The sequence below is a fragment of the Oryza glaberrima genome, chromosome 4 (assembly GCF_000147395.1).
Source record: "Oryza glaberrima chromosome 4, OglaRS2, whole genome shotgun sequence".
Lineage (NCBI taxonomy): Eukaryota > Viridiplantae > Streptophyta > Magnoliopsida > Poales > Poaceae > Oryza > Oryza glaberrima.
This window is the reverse complement of record NC_068329.1, coordinates 5,661,930-5,684,410: the sequence shown is the minus strand read 5'-3', so window position 1 is coordinate 5,684,410 and position 22,481 is coordinate 5,661,930. Positions and strand designations below refer to the sequence as shown.

General features: G+C 44.1%; 3 protein-coding genes and 1 pseudogene across 5 annotated transcripts; 3 read left to right on the top strand and 1 right to left on the bottom strand.

The window, feature by feature from the left end:
* On the top strand, positions 1–2,190 carry LOC127770654 (MEIOTIC F-BOX protein MOF-like; annotated as a pseudogene).
* LOC127770652 (UDP-glycosyltransferase 79-like) lies at positions 1,765–5,515 on the bottom strand. 3 transcript variants are annotated; one of them, XR_008017033.1, is made up of 5 exons: positions 4,782–5,515; positions 4,279–4,663; positions 3,200–3,566; positions 2,890–3,004; positions 1,765–1,950 (listed from the first exon to the last, which is right to left on the bottom strand). XR_008017033.1 is itself a non-coding variant. In XM_052296448.1 (4 exons), the coding sequence occupies exons 1-3, from the start codon at positions 5,469–5,471 to the stop codon at positions 3,229–3,231; spliced, it is 1,413 nt and encodes a 470-aa protein (XP_052152408.1). In that variant the 5' UTR covers positions 5,472–5,515; the 3' UTR covers positions 2,571–3,004; positions 3,200–3,228. The 3 variants fall into 3 exon arrangements, 1 of the variants encoding a protein (XP_052152408.1); XR_008017032.1 differs by lacking the exon at positions 1,765–1,950 and adding an exon at positions 2,571–2,797; XM_052296448.1 differs by lacking the exon at positions 1,765–1,950 and having other exon boundaries at positions 2,571–3,004.
* Positions 5,516–9,143: 3,628 nt separating this feature from the next.
* LOC127770653 (UDP-glycosyltransferase 79) lies at positions 9,144–18,593 on the top strand. Its single transcript, XM_052296449.1, has 6 exons — positions 9,144–9,838; positions 10,215–10,599; positions 10,738–11,059; positions 14,125–14,153; positions 16,986–17,546; positions 18,156–18,593. Exons 1-6 carry the CDS (start codon positions 9,173–9,175, stop codon positions 18,491–18,493), a joined length of 2,301 nt encoding a protein of 766 aa, XP_052152409.1. The 5' UTR covers positions 9,144–9,172; the 3' UTR covers positions 18,494–18,593.
* A 1,501-nt stretch (positions 18,594–20,094) lies between these two features.
* On the top strand, positions 20,095–22,299 carry LOC127771317 (UDP-glycosyltransferase 79-like). The gene is made up of 3 exons (XM_052297200.1): positions 20,095–20,921; positions 21,008–21,392; positions 21,754–22,299. Exons 1-3 carry the CDS (start codon positions 20,193–20,195, stop codon positions 22,086–22,088), a joined length of 1,449 nt encoding a protein of 482 aa, XP_052153160.1. The 5' UTR covers positions 20,095–20,192; the 3' UTR covers positions 22,089–22,299.
* Positions 22,300–22,481: the final 182 nt, after the last annotated feature.

The window sequence follows — 22,481 nt, the reverse complement described above, 5'->3', positions numbered from 1 at the left end:
TTTGCCATCTTTCCATATGTGCCAAAGATATATATCTTGCCCTTCTGTTATTTTTATTTTTAGGTTTGGAAATAAAATTAGTTGGTTGGGTTAATGATTGTGTGTAAACTATAGGAAAAAAGCTACAGATCTTTCTTATCTTTTCATTTTCTAAAGCAATATTAAGCACTATGTTATGGGCAAACATTATAGCCTCTAAACATTTTAGTATATATCTATAAAAAAAATCTTTAGGTGCAATATGTTCGGTTTAGTTCAAATATTGATCACAACGTGCACGATTACTAGTACCCTGCAAAAACTGCGGAGGCCAAGAAACTCTCATCTGATCGGCCACCGTGCGTTCCACGGGTCCGAGGTCCAAACCCTACCGTCTTCTTCCGCGATCTAGCGGCGGCAACGAGCGCGCGCCTGCATCTCCGGAAAGAAAGAAACAAACAAACAGAGAGGAGAATACGACCCCAACGAACTAACGCCGGCGATGAAGCAGCCGTACGCCGACGACGGCGGCGACCGCCTGAGCGCGCTGCCGGACTGCCTCCTCCACACGGTCATGTCCTTCCTCTCGGCGCGGCAGGCCGTGCAGACGTGCGTGCTGTCGCGGCGGTGGCGCGGACTGTGGCTATCCATGCCGTGCCTCGACATCGACGGCGACGAGTACCGGCCGGCCACGGCCGGCGGCGGCGGCGCCACCATCACCGAGAGGTGGGAGAGGCTGGAGAACTTCACCACCAGCCTGCTCTTCGCCCACAACGCGCCGTTCCTGGACAGGTTCCGCCTCCATCTCCCAAACTTCCAGCGCATCACGGCTACTCAGCAGCATCACGGGCGGCAGATGGAGAGATGGATCCTCCGCGGCTTCCGGTACCGGCCCGCCGCGCTGGAGATCGCCGCCAGAGTCGCCGCCGTCGCGTTCAAGCTGCCTCTCCTCGGCGCCTCCTCGGCTAGCCGCCTGAGAGATTGCATCTTTCCGGCCTGGTTTTGGACGGCGGCTTCGGTGAGTGCATCCGTTCATGGTGCCCCGTCTTGGAAGCCATGGAGCTCAAGGCTTGCATCTTCGAGGATCTGAAGGAGATCGTCTCCAGCACGATCAAGAGTTTGGCCATTGTTGACTGCAGAAGCGGACACCAGACTGATGCATTGGTTTGTCGAATGGATTCCCTCGTTGAAGCATCGATTAGTGGAACACGTTTCGGATCTGACTTTGACAAGATGATATCCACTTTAATCGGCAGTCTAATCAACGTGAGGGAACTTGATGTGTCGTGGTTTCAGCCAGTGGTATGTAGCATAACCCGTCTTGACACATGAACATTACTTATTCGCTTCGACATTCAGATTATTTTTACAGAAATTGTAGGAGAACCACTTTTTCCAAGCTAGTTTCTATCTACTACACTCCTTTCAATCCTAGATAACTTGATCTACCACAAAAGCACCTTTTTATGCTATACTTTGTTGGGCCTGTCTGCTTTTTCATATTGCTATTATAAATTTCTTCTATCTAACAATAATCATTACACTTTATATAATGCCTTACCAACTGTGTATGGTCCTATTATCAGGATCCTATATATGATTATGTGATACTCAATTCAGCTCCAATTTATTTCAGGAGTTGAAATATGGTGAATCTGCGAACTTTCAAACATTTCACAAGCTCACTACATTGAACATATATGAATGTGATCTGGGTCAAAATTTACATATATTGCTGAGTTTTCTGCAGAACACTCCTAACCTCGAGAAAGTTATATTGCAGAACTGCGAGGTACTACTTATAGTTTCTTTCAGTTTGTCTTGTTAATCTGCTTTCTTGATTTATCATCCTAGAGTGATCCTGTGTGATGCCCCAATAGATTTCAGATCATTCGAGAAAGAGGAAAAGAACACCCAAGGCAAACAGGAACCAGATTCATTCCAAGCGCAGAAGTCTGATAACTTCCAAGTCTGAGATCTCGAAGATAATGAAGATGACATATGAAGATGACGGTATCAGCGACCTTATTGAACTTTTATTGCGCAATTGGAGAAAACTTGAGGACCATACTATCATAATCACCAAGATTTGAGTCCTTTGCATACGGTGTTATCATACGCCTGACTCTTATGTCATTTTGTACTATGATGTGAGTATTTTTACCAACAGCAACTAAACCCATATATATGACTAACGCCAGGCTGGTGTGATTAAGGGCATTACATCCATTGTATGCTAGTATTAACTGTTTCCAGTGAGATTCGTAAAATCACTCTTTTCTAGTTTCAAGTTGAGAAATTTAAGTAAAACAGCCATTTGATTATTTGATGATGTTCCTCCCTATTGATCAATTGACAGTTGACATTCTTACCATACTACAGGTGCAAAAGGATTAGCTTCATTTCTGTTCTGTCATTCCAATCTATAGAGTTCTTTTCAAAATGATAAGTGCCAATTTCTCATGTTTTTATACTAGAAATGCAAATAAACATCTTCATGATGCTCTTGGAATAATCTGTTGTGAGGATAATGTTTTGTGACACTGCTTTTGTTGAAAGTCATTTATTATAAATTGGGGAAGACAAAGTAATTGATTTTCTTGTCCAAATATCATTCAACAAATTCTTCTTGTACTAAAACACTATCTGATTATTACACCCAGTGCTTCAACAAATATAATACAGAAACAGTAGGGAAAAAACGTTTCTACTGAGCACATTTTGCCATGCCCATGTAGACAAATTAAGCATGTCACCCAATTGATTATTAAAAGGCAGATTTACGTATTACGTTACCAGCTATATCAATACATCATTCCTATCAAGAAAAAACATTTTTTATATGTCAAATAAAATTATCAAGATCTACATTATAGAAGGTAAATTGAGAAACAGTTGGAAAGTGCAAACCTGTTCTACATTTTGCAGTTCCATCTATTCTCATGACCCGTGGAAGTGCATACTTTGTGTGTTCCGTGTTGATCTTTATCCAACTTGATTAGTCATCATCTGGCCAATTAAAAGCCTGCAATTCGTACAAAGATTGGGCAGATTACTTTTGAGTTTTGACATTCTCATAGTTGAAGACATGTTACTTACGCATTTTAAAATTCCAAATCATTCAGCTACGAAATTATAATATTCTTTTACTTAGAACATAGGAGAACTAAACTTTCTCCCTCCATTATTGTAATCATAACCAGAGATCTAAATAAAATACCTTGGTAGCCAGATGAAAACTATTCCATGTCAATATGAAGCGTACTTTGAGGCAAACTCAGCAATATTATTATACGAGCTCCCTCCTTTCTTCATGGCTTCCTTAGCTTTCTTCATCCACCTATTAGCATTTTTCCTGTAATCTGCCTTCCTCTCACTCTCTAGAACCTCTCTGATGCATCTCTCCACCTCTTCTTTTCTCACCATTCCTTCCTTGTCCCGCCGTACGCGTACACCATTTCCCCATGCACTCTCAATGTACTTCGCTGTAGTTGGTTGGTCTGTCCACTGAGGCATAGCTAACAGTGGAACACCAGTAACAATTGCTTCTGTTGTTGAGTTCCATCCACAGTGAGTTAAGAAACAGCCTGTTGATTAATGAAGAATGATCAGTTTCTACCTGCAGCTTAATTATTTGAAACTGATTACTGCAGAGAGTTCCGATAGAAGAATTGACATGATACACACATCTTATCACCCAAGAGTTGGATTGACAAGATAGGTTACCCATTGGATAATTTGGTTGAAGGCAGTAACTTGAGCTAGGTTCGTGGGATCCAAAATATAGATCTTATGAAAATGACTCAGTATGCCATGTGTACAAAATTAGGGGTAGTATGTCCTTGTAGGATTCTATAGATGCCATTAAATTTAAGTGAAGAAACACTCCAATCAAACTGATCAGTATCTATGCATCAGTTACAACTATTGTATTCGTGCTTTTGTCTTTACTCTGACAACTACTTTTAACTGTCTACGCGGCTTATGTAATTTTGAGAGAGATATGGTTCATATATTCCAATATCTGGAACATTCAGTCTTCTATTCACACCACATATCTATAATCATGGCCTTATGACATTAATTCTGTCTCATGAAATACTTGAACTAGTAATTTAGTGAATGAACTGAAATTAACAATATTATTACCAATTTGACTCAAAATCTGAATTGAATATATTACATTTCCACATTTGAATCAAACAGATATGGGGCCTTGAGTAACGTTTAACCAGATTAAAGAAAGTTGCTTACTAGTTGCGTATCTTTGTCGATAAAACATGACTTTTTGTTGCATACCTGTGGCTTTGTGAGATAAGACCTCGAGCTGGGGGCACCACGAAACGATTAGGCCCCTCTCCTTGCACTTGTCACGGAGTTCTTCTGATAGCTTGTGTTCATCACAGGACCTCACGACCCAAAGGAATGGTTTACCGGAATTGCAAAATCCATTACCCAGCTCATCTAACTGAGTTGGGTCAAGATCAGCAACAGTTCCATAGGAAGCATAGACAACAGAGCAAGGGGGCTGATTATCTAGCCACGCCAAGCATGGTGAAGTGCTGTCAGAAATGTTGAACCCATAGGTCTTGTTTGGTTGCAAGCGATCGTCATCCAAGTAGAAGGATGGCACGGTCGGGCCAATCGTCTTAAAACGCCATGCTGATGCCAAGTAATCTGCCTCCTGATTAAGTAACAACATTGCATCTATCAAATATTCTACCTTCTTGTCGACTCTTTTTCTCCAATTCTCTCTGGGGCAAAACAACAAACAGACAAGGGGCATGAGCAGGTTGACTCACATTTTGCTCCAATTCTTGGAAAGAATTGACGAGCACATCATCGGCGTCCTCCAGCCCGTCGAACTGGCCCAGCACCGCCTCCAGGAACGGCGGGTACGACTCCGGCGCCTTCACGAACGACGGCACGTCCTCCGGCCCGAGCTCCACGCTCAGCAACCCCCGGAGCGCGCCCCCGTCCACGACGGGCAACCCAACGCGCCCCGCCCAGACCTCCCCGTAGATGACGTCCACGGCGCACGGCTGCGAGAAGAACGCGGCGGCCGGCACCCCAGCGCCGCGCGCCACGCGCCCCGCCCACGGGAGGTGCGGGTCGTACACCAGCACGCGGGGGGGCCTCCCCGCGTCGGCCTCGGAGCGGAGGAGGACACCCAGGGTCTCCGAGCCCACCTCCGCCAGCCGCCGGGTGTACTCCCTGGCGTCCCCGCAGGTCGCCATGCCGCCGGAGTCGAAGCCGTCGGAGATGGCGGCGACGCGGAAGGGGGCGGGAGGGGGTGGGAGGGTGGAGAGGACGTGGCGGGTGGTGACGAGCGTGGGGAGGAAGCCGTGGTGCGCCGCGAGGTGGCGGCCGAGCTGCAGGATCGGGTTGACGTGGCCATGCGCCTCGGGGAAAGCGAGGAGGAAGACATGGCCACCGCCGCCGCCGCCGTGTTGGGTGGAGGAGGAGGTGGTGGTGGCCGGTGCGCTCTCCATCTCGGCTGTTTCGTTTTTTCTTCTCTGTGTGTCGCTCGGGAGGCCGGGACATGATGCAGTCCAGGACTAGTCCATCCTACCACTTTTGGTTTTTCTTCTAGCAAATTAAAACACAATTTTGTAAAATAATTCTTAACATTTTTTAGAATTATACCATCTCCAAAATATATATTTGACTATATTTTTCTTATTATAATATATAATAAATAAATAAATTTTTATTTTTTATAGTATTTCCTAAAACAAATATATATTTTTTTATTTAGCTTAGATTCTTTTAAATGTTTAGAGAATAAAATTAGCTGGAAGTCTAGATAAAAGAAAATCTAGATTTATTTTTGATTCATAATGAAAAAAATTGTTGCAAAATTTACATTTAGATGTCAAACTAAATTTACATAATTATTATTTGTGCCATCTTCTCTAGTGTTGTTCATTATTTTTCACGGTTTCCATTGCTGCTTGACCCTCTTATCTTTCCCTTAATTTTTATTGGTGTGCCTGCTTTGAAAGGACATGTTATGAGTTTTTAATTTTAAATTAAACTAAAAACTCTACGTATTATTATGAAAATCACCTTAGAATTTAGCTTTTTTTTCATGCACAGTTTTTTACATACAAGTGTGCTAACCTATAGTATTAATTGTTGTAACCAATGCTAATTTAGGTTGCGTTCGATCTCTTTGTTTTGAGATTTTTGACGCATGCAAAATGAGAAATCCCATTATCACATGATTAATTAAGTATCAATAATTATAAACTTGAAAATTAGGTTTATTTGAATTTTTTAAATAACTTCTTTATATAAATTTTTTGCAAAAAAACATATCATTTAACAGTTTGAAAAGCTTGCTAACGGACAACGAGGAAGTTGAAGTTTGAAGTTGAGAAATAGAACTATGCCTTAATCATAGGGACTTAAAAAGTTAAATGCATACTTTTTTTTGACTAATTTTCAGATTATACCAAAATTAGGTAGTGGTTTTGCCTTTTGTTTTCTGAATTTTGTAAACCTTTCTACAGTCATGTGTAGTGTGGGAATGTGGATTGCTTAGAAAGCCTTTTATATTTTTATAGTTCTATTGCTAGTTCTATTCCCTATGTATTTTTTTTTTATTTTCTTTGCTCTCACACATGTGAGGCAGGCACTGGAAAGTTCCAGAAAAATCCAGCTTTTACCATTTTTCATTGATCCAATCCTACGGCTTCCTGCTTTTTTTTTTTCTCCATCGGACGGTTCAGCTTTCGTTGCTGATGTGGATCAATTGAGTGCTATTTTTGGATTCACAGTTCACCAATAGAGATTTCTTCTGAAAAATATAACTATAGGCTCGGACATTCTCTGTATACAATTCCGTATTTTCAATAGCCCAGGATTTAGAGAATTCGGATTAATATCTGTAGCATTACTGCTATTAATTAGCATTGCTCTGTTTGTGTGCTTGGTGATGCTCTGTTCGTGTATTGGTGTTGCCAAAGGAAGCGGAGAGGAAATGGGCTCCATGACGGACAGAAGGCTGCAGAGAAGGGGAAAGAGCAAGGAAGCAGAGAAGGGGCTCTGACTTTCTCGCCTGCAAACAACACACTGCCGCTGCCTCGAGGCTGGTTGATTTTGACTAATACTCCAATGTTAGGGACGATGTGATACCTCTGCGTAATTATGTGCCTCCGTACCACCAAAAAATCCATTCCACTCTAAGATGGATTTAGTGGCGATAAAAAATAACTAAAATGTTATTAATTATTAAAAAAATAGTAAAAATTATATGTAGGTAAAAAATATTAAAGGGATAAAACTTCTCGTTTTACGTAATGAGGGTAGGTAGGATAATAGAAGTTGGTTTTAGTGGGACAAAATTCAAATTCTATAAGTTGAGTCTTTTTTGGGCGGAGGGAGTAGAAATTAATCCCTATATCATTTGTTTATCATCACGTTGCCACACTTTGTCCCCCTGTTTAGTTCCCAAAATGTTTTCCCCAAAAACATCACATCGAATCTTTGGACACATGTACAAAGCACTAAATATAGATGAAAAAAAACTAATTGCACAGTTAGGGGGGAAATCGCGAGATGAATCTTTTAAGCCTAATTAGTCCATGATTAGCCATAAGTGCTACAGTAACCCACATGTGCAAATGGTGGATTAATTAGGCTCAAAAGATTCGTCTCGTGGTTTCCAGGCGAGTTATGAAATTAGTTTTTTCATTCGTGTCCGAAAACCCCTTCCGACATCCGGTCAAACATCCGATGTGACACCCAAAAAATTTTATTTCGCGAACTAAACATGCCCAAGGCTGAGTTCTTATCCCAGTTTTCCCAACTCACCTCTCTCGTTTTCCATGCGCACGTTTTTCAAACTGCTAAACTGTGTGTTTTTTTAAAAAAAAATTATATACGAAAGTTTGTTTTAAAAAATCATATTAATCCATTTTTTTAAAAAAAATTAATACATAATTAATTGTGCAATAATACGTGCTCTGTTTTGCGTACCGGAGAGGAGGGGTTCCCAACACCTCCTCCTGAAAACAGCCTAAGCCAATTTACTGGCGCCCTCTTACTTTAGGCTATAAGTTGAAAAATCAAATCCAACAGATATTTTTTTTTTGTTTGGCTTTTATAAAGCTGTCACTCCTAGGCTGTCTTTGGTATTAAGGGATGGAAACTAATCCCTTCCATATAAAAAAATTCCTTCCGTATAAAAAACGGAGTGATCTATTAACGTATGATTAATTAAGTATTACCTACAGTGCTTGTTTTAAAAAAAGAATCAATATGATTTTTTAAGCAACTTTCGTATATAATTTTTTTTTCAAAAAACACACCGTTTAACAATTTGAAAAACGTACATGCGAAAAATAAGGGGAGTGGGTTTCCAACTCTAGGTGCCGAACGCAACCTTACACTGTTGAGCAAAAAGTTGGGTTGAACTAGTTTTTTTTTTCTTATGTGAAATGGAGATAAGATTTTACCATTAAACTTAAGGCTTAAAATCCTTTAACTTATTAAAAAAAACAAAAAGTCGTCTTAAAAGCCTAACCCCAAATAAAGAGGATCGGTTCTTTAAGCTAACCTTTTAGCTTTTATAGTTCTATTTTGCTTTTATTTTATGTAGTAGTTAATAAGCTTGTGCCCTTTTTTAAGGAAATTCTGTAGCTTTCAAGTCTCGAGTGTAAGGTGAAGTCCTATCCCTAATTCACAAAACTAAAAGAACTACTTGAACCTGGATTAAATTTTGGCTTAATATGGCTAAAAAAAAGTACGACGAACAAGCTGACTATTTTTTTTGGGGGGAAAACTGACTATTTGTTGGGGCTTAAACTTTTTCGTTTAGCTCATGAGCCCCAAAAAAGGCCCATCTGCGATTCACATATGAAAAGCTACTCAAATATGTTGATTTTAATAGTGCAGGAGTGATTTATGGCTTTAAATATAACGAACCAAGATGTTGATACAACACGTGCAACATTACCCTTTACTTGCAAATCAAGTCCAATTCATGTTTCATGCCACGTTCGCCGTGCCGATTCCCGACACGGCGACACCCCCTGAAACAGCGTACACCGCAAATTTGGACCATGGAGAGAGCAATCTTGGCCGTCACTCCACTGCACTCCTATTTATCCATTAACAATCCTTGTGACGCAAAACACACACACCAGCCGCCGCATACCAGTACCAGAAACCAACACAAAACAAGATCATGGGGAGCATGAGCACACCGGCGGCGAGCGCCAACGGCGGGCAAGTGCTCCTATTGCCGTTCCCGGCGGCGCAGGGCCACACCAACCCGATGCTCCAGTTCGGGCGCCGCCTCGCGTACCACGGCCTCCGCCCCACCCTCGTCACCACGCGGTACGTGCTCTCCACCACGCCGCCGCCGGGGGACCCCTTCCGCGTGGCCGCCATCTCCGACGGCTTCGACGACGCCAGCGGCATGGCCGCGCTCCCGGACCCCGGGGAGTACCTCCGCACCCTGGAGGCTCACGGTGCACGCTCGCTGGCGGAGCTCCTCCTCTCTGAGCCGACGCGCGTGCTGGTGTACGACCCGCACCTGCCGTGGGCGCGCCGCGTGGCGCGCGCCGCCGGCGTGGCCACCGTTGCGTTCCTGTCGCAGCCGTGCGCCGTCGACCTCATCTACGGGGAGGTGTGCGCGCGGCGGCTGGCGCTGCCGGTGACGCCGACCGACGCGAGCGGTCTGTACGCGCGGGGTGTGCTCGGCGTCGAGCTGGGGCCCGACGACGTGCCGCCGTTCGTCGCGGCGCCAGAGTTGACACCAGCCTTCTGTGAGCAATCGGTCGAGCAGTTCGCCGGACTGGAGGACGACGATGACGTGCTTGTCAACTCCTTCTCTGACCTCGAGCCAAAGGTAATTAAGTGTGCTTCCGTACAGCTAACATTGCAACATACTTTCCTCCGTTTCCTATGAAGAGTCATTTCATTTTTTTTTCTAGTCAATAAAGATTAAATTTGACATAATTTATAAAAAAATTAGCAACATATAAAATATCAAATTAGTTTCATTAAATCTAACATTAAATATATTTTTTTATAATATGTTTGTTTTGTGTTAAATGTACTATTATATATTTTTTTCTGTAAACTTGAGTAAACTTAAATAAATCTTACTAAAATAAAGATAAATAACTTATAATATGAAATGGATCGGAGGGATTAGAGGGATTACCATAGATGATCATTGCATTGCAAAATTGTTACACATTTTGCTTGCGAAAAATGAGCAGGAGGCAGCATACATGGAGTCGACATGGCACGCGAAGACGATCGGCCCGTCATTGCCTTCGTTCTACCTCGACGACGGCCGGCTGCGGTCGAACACGGCGTACGGGTTCAATCTCTTCAAGAGCACCGTGCCATGCATGGAATGGCTGGACAAGCAACCTCCTCGCTCTGTCGTCCTTGTGTCGTATGGGACAATCTCCACCTTCGACGTAGCCAAGCTGGAGGAGCTCGGCAATGGCCTTTGCAACTCCGGCAAGCCATTCCTTTGGGTTGTAAGGTCCAATGAGGAGCACAAGTTATCTGTCCAACTCCGAAAAAAGCGTGAGAAGAGAGGACTAATTGTTCCCTTTTGCCCCCAGCTGGAGGTGCTTGCTCACAAGGCCACAGGTATATTTGGAACTAACTAAGAACTCAAATTATATTAATCTTGATAAAAAAAAATATAGAAGACTACTGAATAAGTAGTAGACAACAATAACTAAAAGCAAGTTTTTTTTTAACCGGCACCAAATATGGCATCTATAGGTTGTTTCTTGTCGCACTGTGGATGGAACTCGACATTGGAGGCAATTGTTAATGGCGTACCGCTTGTGGCAATGCCACATTGGGCTGACCAACCAACCATTTCAAAGTATGTGGAGAGCTTGTGGGGCACGGGCGTGCGAGTGCAGCTGGGCAAGAGCGGCAGCTTACAAAGGAAAGAGGTAGAGAGATGCATCCGGGAGGTGATGGATGGTGACAGGAAGGAGGACTACAGGAGGAATGCTATAAGGTTGATGAAGAAAGCTAAGGAGTCAATGCAGGAAGGAGGGAGCTCTGACAAGAATATTGCTGAATTTGCTGCGAAGTATTCAAATTGACAAAAATTATTGCTGAAATCTCAAGCACCCATCTATCGGAGATATTCTAGTTCTGAATACAATTGTTTTTTCTTCCTAGAGAAGTTCATGGAGGTCAAGGTGCTGAACTGCTGATGTTTTCCACGAGTCAGCAGAAGTAAATTAAGTTTACAGTGTGTGTAAAATGGTAATTTATACTACTTACAATTTTTATTTCATAACTGAAGTGTCGTTAGCTTATTTCCTCGTCGAGGGCAACAAGCTACCTTAGAGATATCAGGACAACAGATGAATTATGTAAGCTTTATATACTTTGAGAGTACCGGACATAGCTTGCTTACCAAATTACAGAACATATATATGTGCATGCATCAATTTCCTCTGATACCGGAAAAACTGTTATTTATCCTCTCCTCTTAATTCTTTCTACTAAAATTCGGCATTACAACAATATATCTCTCTTATTAATTACAAGTTTCTATAGTATATAAAGCAAAAAAATAAAGCGCAATGAAAAACTCAAGTAAATAATATGGTTAAAAAGGATGAGACTTCAATCTTCTATAACTTCCCTATCGCACAAAACCATCAACCAGAGCACTACCGGTTTATTTAAAACTGTTACTGAAATTAATATCATTCTCAGTTTAATATAACGATACTATTCCAGGCGGTTTATTAATGAACTGATAGTAAATATTACTATCTATTAACGGTAAAAACCGGTAGTGGTACTTGTTGGTTTTGAAACCATATGGCAAAATTAAAGCAGTCCAGCCAGTCAAGTCAAAACGCGTGTATACGTAAGTCCAAGCTTGGCTCTTGCGTAGAAGCTATCGCTCCTTCTCCTTTCACACGCAGACGCACCTCTTCTCTCTCTCTCTCCGTATTCATTGATGTGCCCGTTTGCTCACCGCTATGCCCCCTCCCCCACTCCCCTTCCCACTACTACTACGTACCTCCTTTCGGTTCTCCCAAACATCGCCGCATGATTCCTCTCTGTTGCTCCTCCATCCTCCTCGACGCAGGGGAGGAGGCAGTGCAAGGACCGGATCTGGCAGGGTTGCAACCAGATTTGGTCCTTGTAACGCTTCCTTCGTTGCACGGGAGAGAACTTAGGGGAGGAGATCGATGGAGTTGGAGTGCTTGATTTGCAGGAACATGGTGGTGGCTTGGGAATGAGAAGACGACGACAATGGTGACTCAGAGACTAGGAGTGATGGCCAAGCCTTGGATTTGCTGGTAGCGGATCTAGCTAAGGAGGGAGAGCGATGGCAGATCTGGTAGCTTCGTAGTCGATGACTATGTTAGGAGCTCACGAAGGCTCGGGAACTCAGGGCAGAGATTGCGCCGACCGCCTCGCTGTGAGCTTATAGAGGTTGGATCCTTCGGTGGTGGATCTAGATTCAGCCGTTCCAACCCTCCTCTCCACCGCAAGCTTGAGGCACCAGACCTCACTGTTGCACAAGTTAGATTGTCTTATGTTCTCTTTTTTGCTTATTGTTATTGTCCCTGTGCACAACTTTTAATTTGTCTGTTCCTTTTCTTAGCTCGATTGTTCTCAACATATAGAGGCACTGTTGATTTTGAATGCGTATGATTTGTTAAATGGTGAATTTATTGTATTGGTATTTATTTACATTTGTTTTCAAAGTGAGTATGACTTGCCATTAATGCCAGTTATGACTGATAATAAAGGGCCGGTCAGTGCTGTGTGCAGGTCGTTTCTTGATGAAATGCTAATGTCATGCCAATGATGGATAACCCCTAGTTGTTTTCCAAAACAAATATTGTCACGCCCGGAATTTCTATCCAAAATTCCAAACGCTTACATGTGTGTGGACCCTCGTCCAGGAATCAGCCGAGGCACACAATAACAAATTGATAATAGAGTACAATTATTACTCTAATTAATAAGCGAATAAAATGTCATTACAGAGGTAGATAGTTCCTCTCAATCAATAAAGATCTAAGCAGCGGAAAATAAGATAAACGGCGCAGACGATCCCACTCCACAGGCAGCTTGACCAGGGCTACACCTAATCCTCCACACCATCAGCATCACTGTAGAACTCCTCCTCTGATGAATGATTGCAAGGTGAGTATATGACATACTCAGCAAGCCACGCAACAAATATGCAAGTGCACAGGATAACAAAGGATGGCATAATAGGGTTTCATTTGCATAAACAGCATTTAATAAACATTTCAGAATTTAGTAAAACAGTTGAGTAATAATTAAACAATATTAATCCAACGCTATACAACATACCCGGTTGCATAGGCCCAACCATCCTGAACAACCAATCCTGGTTGCACAGTTCTATCTCCAAACCAGGAATATACCATTCCAAACCAGGAGCTAATCAAATTATTACCAGTCATAGTATCTTTTATTATGATGAGAGGTGTGAGACTAATCACGAAAGACATTGTTAGACCTGCCCATAACCGCGGGCACGGCTATTCGAATAGTTTTACTCTGGCCAGAGGTGTACCACTGTACCCACAAGACACAGCCCCACGACATGTCACCATGCGCCTTGATACCACCACGGTATCTCAGAAAGGAGCTGTGACAGTACCCCTCGCACAACACAATCCACCACAGTGCACCGTTCCTGGATCATAATCACCCCCTTATAAAACAAGGCATGGACTCCCCAGCGACCCCCGTGGGCTTATCTCCGCCACTTCTCAGTCTGGTGCTCCGCAATGAACCATGCTATACAAAAGGTAAAGCCGTTGCCCACGCTGGCTTGTGGTTGGCACGGTTAATGTTTCACAACCGAAACTCGTGAACCGGTCCTTAATTGTCATGAGCACGACCATCAAAACCATGTGCTCACAACCCACCATTAACAGGTTTTAGTGGGCAAATTAATTAATTAACCAATCATGATTAACCATCATTAAATAATAGGGAGTCATAAGTTATCCCAATAGTGTGCTAATGTTTCTAAGCATGGCTAAGCAATCACATCTAATATCTAGCTGAACCAATATATAAAGCTCAACTAGTCAATTTATAAGAACCCAAGGTATCAAGGAATAAAGTAATCAAGAACAAAAGGGCTATAACAAACAATAGGTTAATTCCACCCAATGACATTCGAAAATAAATGCAATAGTTGAATAGAAACAATAGCTTTAAACGGGATCAACATGCTCAAAGGGGTTGTTTGGGATCTGTGTGACTTGCCTTGCTGGCCTTGGAACTCTTCAAATTCTTCTCCTGCGAAAACGGACTCTCCGGAAACGTCGGAATCTAAACAGAAAAGAGCAAAACACCAAAACAGCACATAAACAAGCATGAACAGTACATGTGGATATTTTTAACATGTAGATCTCAATTTTAGAAAAATTTAGAGACTTGAACCAACTAAATCCGAGCTAAGATGAATTAGTTATGAATTTTTAAAGATTAAATCGGATTAAAACACTTATATGGATTTTAATTGAATTATGACGCAATAATGAATTATTTTTGAAAAGGAAAAGAGGATTTATTGCGTCAGCGGCTAGGGTTTGCGGTGGACCGGGTGCACGGCGACGGTTCACGAGAACGGACGGCCGAGATCGATCCGACCGAACCGCGCGAGCTCGCCGGCGAACGACGGCGCGGCGGCGCGAACGGAGAGCACCTACGGGTAGCGGACGGCACGGCGAACTCACCGACGACCAAAGCGACGGCGGAAGAACAATGGACGGCGACAGCGGCGAAGAAGAAGCGGCAGCGACCTCCGGCTTGGCGACGGCGACGATGTTCCGACGGTCGACAGCGACGGCGGAGGGGCGGACGAGGACGGCGACGCGACGGCGACCACGACAGCGGCCTTCCCGAGCGACGGCGACGACTGGAGCGACGGCGGCGCACGGCTGGAGCGGCGGCGACGACGGCGGCGCGAGGACTCACGGCGCTAGGGCTCTACGGACGACGAGAGGCGAAGGCGAGGGTGGCGACGGGTAGCGGAGACACCGGGGATCCTTTTATAGGGGCAAGGACACGGCGGCGAAGGCCCACGGCGGCCGGCGACGCGAAGGAAAGTCTAGGGTTCGGAGGAGAGAGACCGATCCGATTCGAGATCGAATCCTCCGCTTTCCAAACGATTTTAGCCGAAGTTCCAAAAGGGAAAAGGTAGAGGAGATCGAGAAGATCATTTCCCCTCTATTGATTTCACCGGAAACGGAAAGGATCGGCCGGATTTGGAAGGAGACGGCGGCGGCGCGGCGCTAGGGTTTCGGGCGGCGGCGGCGCGAGGAAGACGATGACCCTGACAGGCGGGCCCCACCTGTCAGCGGGCGGACGCGCGCGCGCGAACGGCGGCTCGGCTGCGGACTGGGCCGGCTTGGGCCGAGGAGGAGAGAGAGAAGGTTTTGGGCCGACTTTCGGCCCAAAGCCAAAAGAGACTTTTAAAAAAACTTTTTCCATTTAAATTATTCATGAAATGCAATTCCATTTATTAAAAATACTTCCTTAGCTCAAATAAATCCCAGAAAAATCTAGGAATTATAGAATTAAGCAAAGTATTTAATGAAATTTTATCTGGCCCCATTTTATATTGGAATTTATTATTTAAAATTAGATCTTCTCTTCTAGGCTTTTAAAATCATTTCTAATAATTCCAATTAAACAACAATTTATATATTTAGGATTTTTAGGGTGTGACAAATATGTTACCTTCTTTCATGTTTTAATCATATAGTAGATAGATGGAGTTTCGGAGAAGAGGTGCAGCTGCACAAAACCCCAAACATGCTTTCTGGCTTTTTAGTTAGAACTAGAAAAAATACCCGTGCGTTGCAACGAGTGAAGTATATTTAAATCTTATTATTGTTATATGGTTTAGTTAAGATGAAATTCACTGTGGGAGTTCGCTTAGATATATATATATTTTTAGAAAATCATGAGCTGCAGTTAAGAGTCCGATCATCTCAAGTTAGCATGCGATTTTTTTTAAATATATTTCTTATATGATTCATTCTGTATTACCAAAAGTGAATAATCTTAAAAACTGACTCAAATACGGATATGTATTTTCAAAAGCAAACGAATTTAAAAACTGACTCTTACATGGATGACATATCAAAATACCGACAAAAACATCTTCTATTTTTATAATAGAGATAGAGATAGAGATTGTCTACTGGTCGGCCCATGCACACCTCTAAGAGCAATTGTTTTGTTTGACAGAAGGACTTCAAGGGCAGGAATCCCGGTGAGCAACTTCTCTTCGACCACGCGAACACCTATCCATTCTGTGCGGCTGTGATAGTCACAGTCCCTGGACAAAGCGAGTCTCCATTTCGCCTACAAACTTGTCGTCGTCAAGCGCGCCACTCTGCCTCTCAACCCTTCAAACACCTACAAATCTCATCGTCGCCGCGAGCTAGCTAGCTACCCCAAATCACCAAGTGATCGAACATTCGAACCCATGGCGAGCATGAGCGATCAACACGGCGGCACCGGCGCCGCCGCCCACGTCCTGCTCGTGCCGTTGCCGGCGCAGGGCCACATGAACCCGATGCTCCAGTTCGGCCGCCGCCTCGCCTACCACGGCCTCCGCCCCACCCTCGTCGCCACCCGCTACGTGCTCTCCACGAGCCCGCCTCCCGGCGACCCCTTCCGCGTCGCCGCCTTCTCCGACGGCTTCGACGCCGGCGGCATGGCCTCCTGCCCCGACCCCGTCGAGTACTGCCGCCGTCTCGAGGCCGTCGGGTCGGAGACGCTGGCGCGGGTCATCGACGCCGAGGCGCGCGCGGGGAGGGCCGCGACCGTGCTCGTCTACGACCCCCACATGGCGTGGGTGCCGCGCGTGGCGCGCGCCGCCGGCTTCCCCACGGCCGCGTTCCTGTCGCAGCCGTGCGCCGTGGACGCGATCTACGGCGAGGTGTGGGCCGGCCGCGTTCCGCTGCCGATGGAGGACGGGGGCGACCTCCGGCGGCGCGGGGTGCTCAGCGTGGACCTCGCGACGGCGGACTTGCCGCCGTTCGTGGCGGCGCCGGAGCTGTACCCGAAATACCTCGACGTCTCGATCCGGCAATTCGAGGACCTGCTCGACGCCGACGACGTGTTCGTCAACTCGTTCAACGACCTCGAGCCGATGGAGGCCGAGCACATGGAGTCGACATGGCGCGCCAAGACCGTCGGCCCGACGTTGCCGTCGTTCTTCCTCGATGACGGCCGGCTGCCGGCGAACAAGAACCACGGCATCGACATCTTCACCGGTGATGCTGCGCCGTGCATGGAATGGCTGGATAAGCAGGCACCCTGCTCGGTTGTTCTTGCCTCCTATGGCACGGTCTACTCCCTCGACGGCGCCGAGCTCGAGGAGCTCGGCAATGGCCTCTGCAATTCCGGCAAGCCATTCCTCTGGGTGGTGAGGTCGAGCGAGGGGCACAAGTTATCTGAAGAGCTTCGTGGAAAGTGCAAGGAGAAGGGGTTAATTGTGTCCTGGTGTCCCCAGCTTGAGGTCCTGAAACATAAGGCAACAGGTATGAATTGCTAATTAAAATGTCAATTACAAAGATAAAAATGTTTTTTTTTATGATGTACTTCCTCCGTTTCATATTATAAAACTTTTTAGCATTATCCACATTCATATATATGTGTCTAGATTCATTAACATCTATATAAATGTCGACAATGCTAGAAAGTCTTTATTTTGAATATACGTAAAGTACTCCATCTGTCCCTAAATATTTAATACCGTTGACTTTTTTAAATATGTTTGACCATTCGTGTTATTCAAAAAATTTTGTGAAATATATAAACTATATGTATGCATAAAAGTATATTTAACAATAAATCAAACGATAGAAAAAAATTAATAATTATTTAATTTTTTTAATAAGACGAATGGATAAACATATTTAAAAAAGTCAACGGCGTTAAATATTTATGGACGGAGGGAGTATTATTTATTTTATTATGACTTATCGTCTAATGGAAACTTACATTTTTTATATTTATGCAATATTTCTAAATAAGATAAATCATTAAACTTATATCGAAAAGTTGATAGAATCATATATTTAAAAATAGTTGTATTATGTTTGCAAAATTTGATTAAACTTCTGCCACACAATTTTTTTTTTGTGCAGGTTGTTTCTTGACGCACTGTGGATGGAACTCGACGATGGAAGCAATTGCTACGGCGGTGCCAATGGTAGCGATGCCTCAGTCAGCAGACCAACCGACTATAGCGAAGTACGTGGAAACCGCCTGGGAGATTGGTTTGAGGGCACAACTAGATGAGAAAGGCTTTGTCACGAAGGAGGAGGTGGAGATATCCATCAAGAAAGTGATGGATGGGAAGAGGGCAGTGGAGTACAAGAGGAATGCAGCTAAGTGGACGCAAAAAGCCAAGGAAGCAGCACAGGTAGGCGGGAGCTCAGACAAGAACATTGCTGAATTTGTAGCAAAATATTTATCAAATTAGTATAGCTTTGTATACATCTGGTTTCTTCATGTAAGGATCTTGTAACACCAGTATGTAAAAAAAAATTAAATAGCAGACGACAAGATGGAGTTAGTTTTAATGTGTCTACAAAGATTTTGGTAGTATAAAACTAAATGAGTGGAAATTTGGTGGTATGAGACAAATTTTCCCTTCCCAAAGACCACTAAAAATATAAAAATATAAAGTAATTAAACGAGAAATCGTCAGTCTACAGATGGTTTGCGAGTTCTACGAAAAATTAAAACTCAATCGGAGATGGATTTTCATCTGTCTAGGAGATATTAGCTCGTTTCTTGCATGTCAGCATGTCACTTAAATAGTTTAAAAATTTTAAAAAGTAATAAGGTAGATTAATATAAAATATATCATTTCATAAAGCGTGTTATGTAAAATTCGACTTCCACAAGTTATAAAAAATAACAAATTAAACAGAAACTTGTTTTCGTACCTTCATAGTTATGTTTGTTATATTTTTTTTTATCTAAATTCGTATTTGTATAGTGATATATCACATATTAATCTATATTTATTAATGTTTTGATAACTTAGGTAATAAGTAATTCAAGAAACAGGGAATTTTTCCTCGACGGAAGAAAATCGTTCCCACTACAATCTTCTGAAATATATACCTATAGGCTCGAACATTTTCTGTACGCAATTCCGTGCGTTCTATAGCACAAAATTTGTATTGTTTAGATTAACATGTGTAGCATTACCGCTGTCAATTAGCATTGTTCTGTCTCTGTGCTCTGTTCTTGCATGTATCGGTGTTGCCAAAGGAAGCAGAGTGGAAGGGGGTCGCCGTGAGCCCGTGACTGGAGGGGAAAGGGAAAGAGAAATTTTCTTTCACACCCCTAATTTTTTAGTCAATGCTTTTTATGTCCCTAAATTTTCTTCATTCCCTTTATGTTTCTCAATTTTGATTTGGATCTTTTCCATAACATTGCCGAATTGGCCATTAGTTCGTTTAATAGGTGTGGAGAAGTCTGTTTTACCATTCAATATGTGAGTAATATATAGAAATTTATCGACTACATTGATTTGGATCGATGTTGAAGTATTGTTGCACTTTGTCTATATTATTCATCGAACTTTATCATATCATTAATCATTATATAATAGTGTTATGTGAAGTGTGATGATGTAAGAATGAAGTTATAGAGTTATATTCATGCATAGTTAAATGTGTAATTATACCACACACGGTTGTTTTTCATATGAAGTTCCGATCAATATTAGTAGATTCCATTTCAATAGTCCCGTTTCCGATTTACCGATATTACCGATATCGTTACCGTTTTCGGGTCTACAGTTCCGATTCCGTTTTTGAGAAAAAAAATATGGAAATAAAAATGCCAAATGGTTTTAATTTCTAACCTTTTCCGACCGTTTTCATCCTAGATACGTGTCTACATCCACGGGTTTTGTAGAGAGCCAAAAACAAACGTGTAATACAACACGTGCAACATGTCCTTTACTTGCAAATCAAGTCCAATTCCTGTTTCATGCCAGGTTCGCTGTCCCGGGCCGACACATCCCTGAAACAGTCCACCGCAAATTCTGACCCATACAGAAAGCAATCTTGGGCGCCACTCCTACTTATCCGTCTCGATCAAACACACTCACATCAGCCAGCCAGCAGTAGGCCCAGCACACACCCACAGTCCTCTATCACATCATGGGGAGCATGAGCACACCGCCACCGGCGGCGGTCACGGTGGCGAACGCCACGTCCAACGTCGGCGACGATAACCATGGCGGCGGGCGGGTGCTCCTGTTGCCGTTCCCGGCGGCGCAGGGCCACACCAACCCGATGCTCCAGTTCGGGCGCCGCCTCGCGTACCACGGCCTCCGCCCCACCCTCGTCACCACGCGGTACGTGCTCTCCACCACGCCGCCACCGGGGGACCCCTTCCGCGTGGCCGCCATCTCCGACGGCTTCGACGACGACGCCGGCGGCATGGCCGCGCCCCCGGACTACGGGGAGTACCACCGCAGCCTTGAGGCTCACGGTGCACGGACGCTGGCGGAGCTGCTCGTCTCCGAGGCCCGCGCGGGGCGGCCGGCGCGCGTGCTGGTGTACGACCCGCACCTGCCGTGGGCGCGCCGCGTGGCGCGCGACGCCGGCGTGGGCGCCGCCGCGTTCATGCCGCAGCCCTGCGCCGTCGACCTCATCTACGGGGAGGTGTGCGCCGGGCGCCTCGCGCTGCCGGTGACGCCGGCGGACGTGAGCGGCCTGTACACGCGGGGCGCGCTCGGCGTCGAGCTCGGGCACGACGACCTGCCACCGTTCGTCGCGACGCCAGAGCTGACACCGGCGTTCTGTGAGCAGTCGGTGGCGCAGTTCGCCGGGCTGGAGGACGCCGACGACGTGCTCGTCAACTCCTTCTCCGACCTCGAGCCAAAGGTAATCTAGTGTATCCAGCTTACATTGCAACAAACAAGATCATTTCGTCCCAAAATTGTTACACATTTTGGCTGTGAAATGAGCAGGAGGCAGCATACATGGAGGCGACATGGCGCGCGAAGACGGTCGGCCCGTTGTTGCCGTCGTTCTACATCGGCGACGGCCGGCTGCCGTCGAACACGGCGTACGGGTTCAACCTCTTCACGAGCACCGTGCCGTGCATGGAATGGCTGGACAAGCAGCCTCCTCGCTCTGTCGTGTTTGTGTCGCATGGGACTTTCTCCAGCTACGACGCAGCCAAGCTCGAGGAGGTCGGCAATGGCCTTTGCAATTCAGGCAAGCCATTCCTTTGGGTTGTGAGGTCCAATGAGGAGCACAAGTTATCTCGAGAACTTCGAGAAAAGTGTGGGAAGAGAGGACTAATTGTTCCCTTTTGCCCCCAGCTGGAGGTGCTTGCTCACGAGGCCACAGGTATGGGAACCAACAAAACTCAAATTATTTATTTTGACAACAAAATAATTTTCTTCCAGGTTGAAAATAATTGTTATTTTTATAAGACAGATGTGAAACTTTAAAAATTTGACTATAAATAACATGTAAAATGTTTGAGTTAGAAATATGCAAACCATATGTATAATTAATCTAAAAAGTACTTCAATTTAATAAAATCATATATTTATTGGTGTTTATATATATATGGTAATAGAAAATATTGGTCAAAGTTATTTTTTTTTAGCCTGGAGGGTGTGTATAGTAGACTAGTGAATGAGTACTAGACAACAGTAGCTTAATTGAAGTCGATTTCAATTAGAATAAAATATGTTATGTATAGGTTGTTTTTTATCGCACTGTGGATGGAACTCAACGTTGGAGGCAATTGTTAATGGTGTACCGCTAGTGGCAATGCCACATTGGGCTGACCAAGCAACCATATCAAAGTATATGGAGAGCTTGTGGGGCATGGGTGTCAGAGTGTGGCAGGAAAAGAGTGGCGGCATACAAAGGGAAGAGGTTGAGAGGTGCATTCGGGAGGTGATGGATGGGGATCGGAAGGAGGACTATAGGAGGAGTGCTGCAAGGTTGATGAAGAAAGCTAAAGAGGCAATGCAGGAAGGAGGGAGGTCTGACAAGAATATTGCTGAATTTGCTGCGAAGTATTTGAAATGACAAAATCCAGTGAGAACGGCTATTAGCCTAGAGATGTTCTAGCTTATGAATATTTTTTTTCCTAGAAAAGTTCATGGAGGTAGAGGAGCTGATGTTTTCCATAATTCAGCAGAAGTAAATTAAGTTTACGGACTGTGTAAAATGGTACTTTATATTACTTACAATTTTTATTTCATAATGAAGGTCATGTCTAGCATAACTCCAGATCCCATATCCCTTTTGAATTTGAAGTTTCTATATCAAATTATACTGTTTTAAAATTTCTTATTTCATTTAAAATAGGAACAAATGATTAATCTAAATATTATTTACGTAATCACAGATCCATAGATTTGCAGGTACGACCATATTTAAGAAATCTTGTATCCAGAGCTATGCCAAACTTTACCTGAA

What these genes read in the sequence shown, in the direction of transcription:
- LOC127770652 (XM_052296448.1), bottom strand. Translation starts at nt 5,471, where the DNA reads ATGGAGAGCGCACCGGCCACCACCACCTCCTCCTCCACCCAACACGGC. An exon ending in TCCAAGAATTGGAGCAAAAT is followed by an intron (nt 4,664 to 4,781) that starts GTGAGTCAACCT and finishes TTACTTAATCAG; the next exon opens with GAGGCAGATTACTTGGCATC. An exon ending in CTTATCTCACAAAGCCACAG is followed by an intron (nt 3,567 to 4,278) that starts GTATGCAACAAA and finishes ATTAATCAACAG; the next exon opens with GCTGTTTCTTAACTCACTGT.
- LOC127770653 (XM_052296449.1), top strand. Translation starts at nt 9,173, where the DNA reads ATGGGGAGCATGAGCACACCGGCGGCGAGCGCCAACGGCGGGCAAGTG. An exon ending in GCTTGCTCACAAGGCCACAG is followed by an intron (nt 10,600 to 10,737) that starts GTATATTTGGAA and finishes TGGCATCTATAG; the next exon opens with GTTGTTTCTTGTCGCACTGT. An exon ending in CCTGAAACATAAGGCAACAG is followed by an intron (nt 17,547 to 18,155) that starts GTATGAATTGCT and finishes TTTTTTGTGCAG; the next exon opens with GTTGTTTCTTGACGCACTGT.
- LOC127771317 (XM_052297200.1), top strand. Translation starts at nt 20,193, where the DNA reads ATGGGGAGCATGAGCACACCGCCACCGGCGGCGGTCACGGTGGCGAAC. An exon ending in TCTCCGACCTCGAGCCAAAG is followed by an intron (nt 20,922 to 21,007) that starts GTAATCTAGTGT and finishes TGAAATGAGCAG; the next exon opens with GAGGCAGCATACATGGAGGC. An exon ending in GCTTGCTCACGAGGCCACAG is followed by an intron (nt 21,393 to 21,753) that starts GTATGGGAACCA and finishes TGTTATGTATAG; the next exon opens with GTTGTTTTTTATCGCACTGT.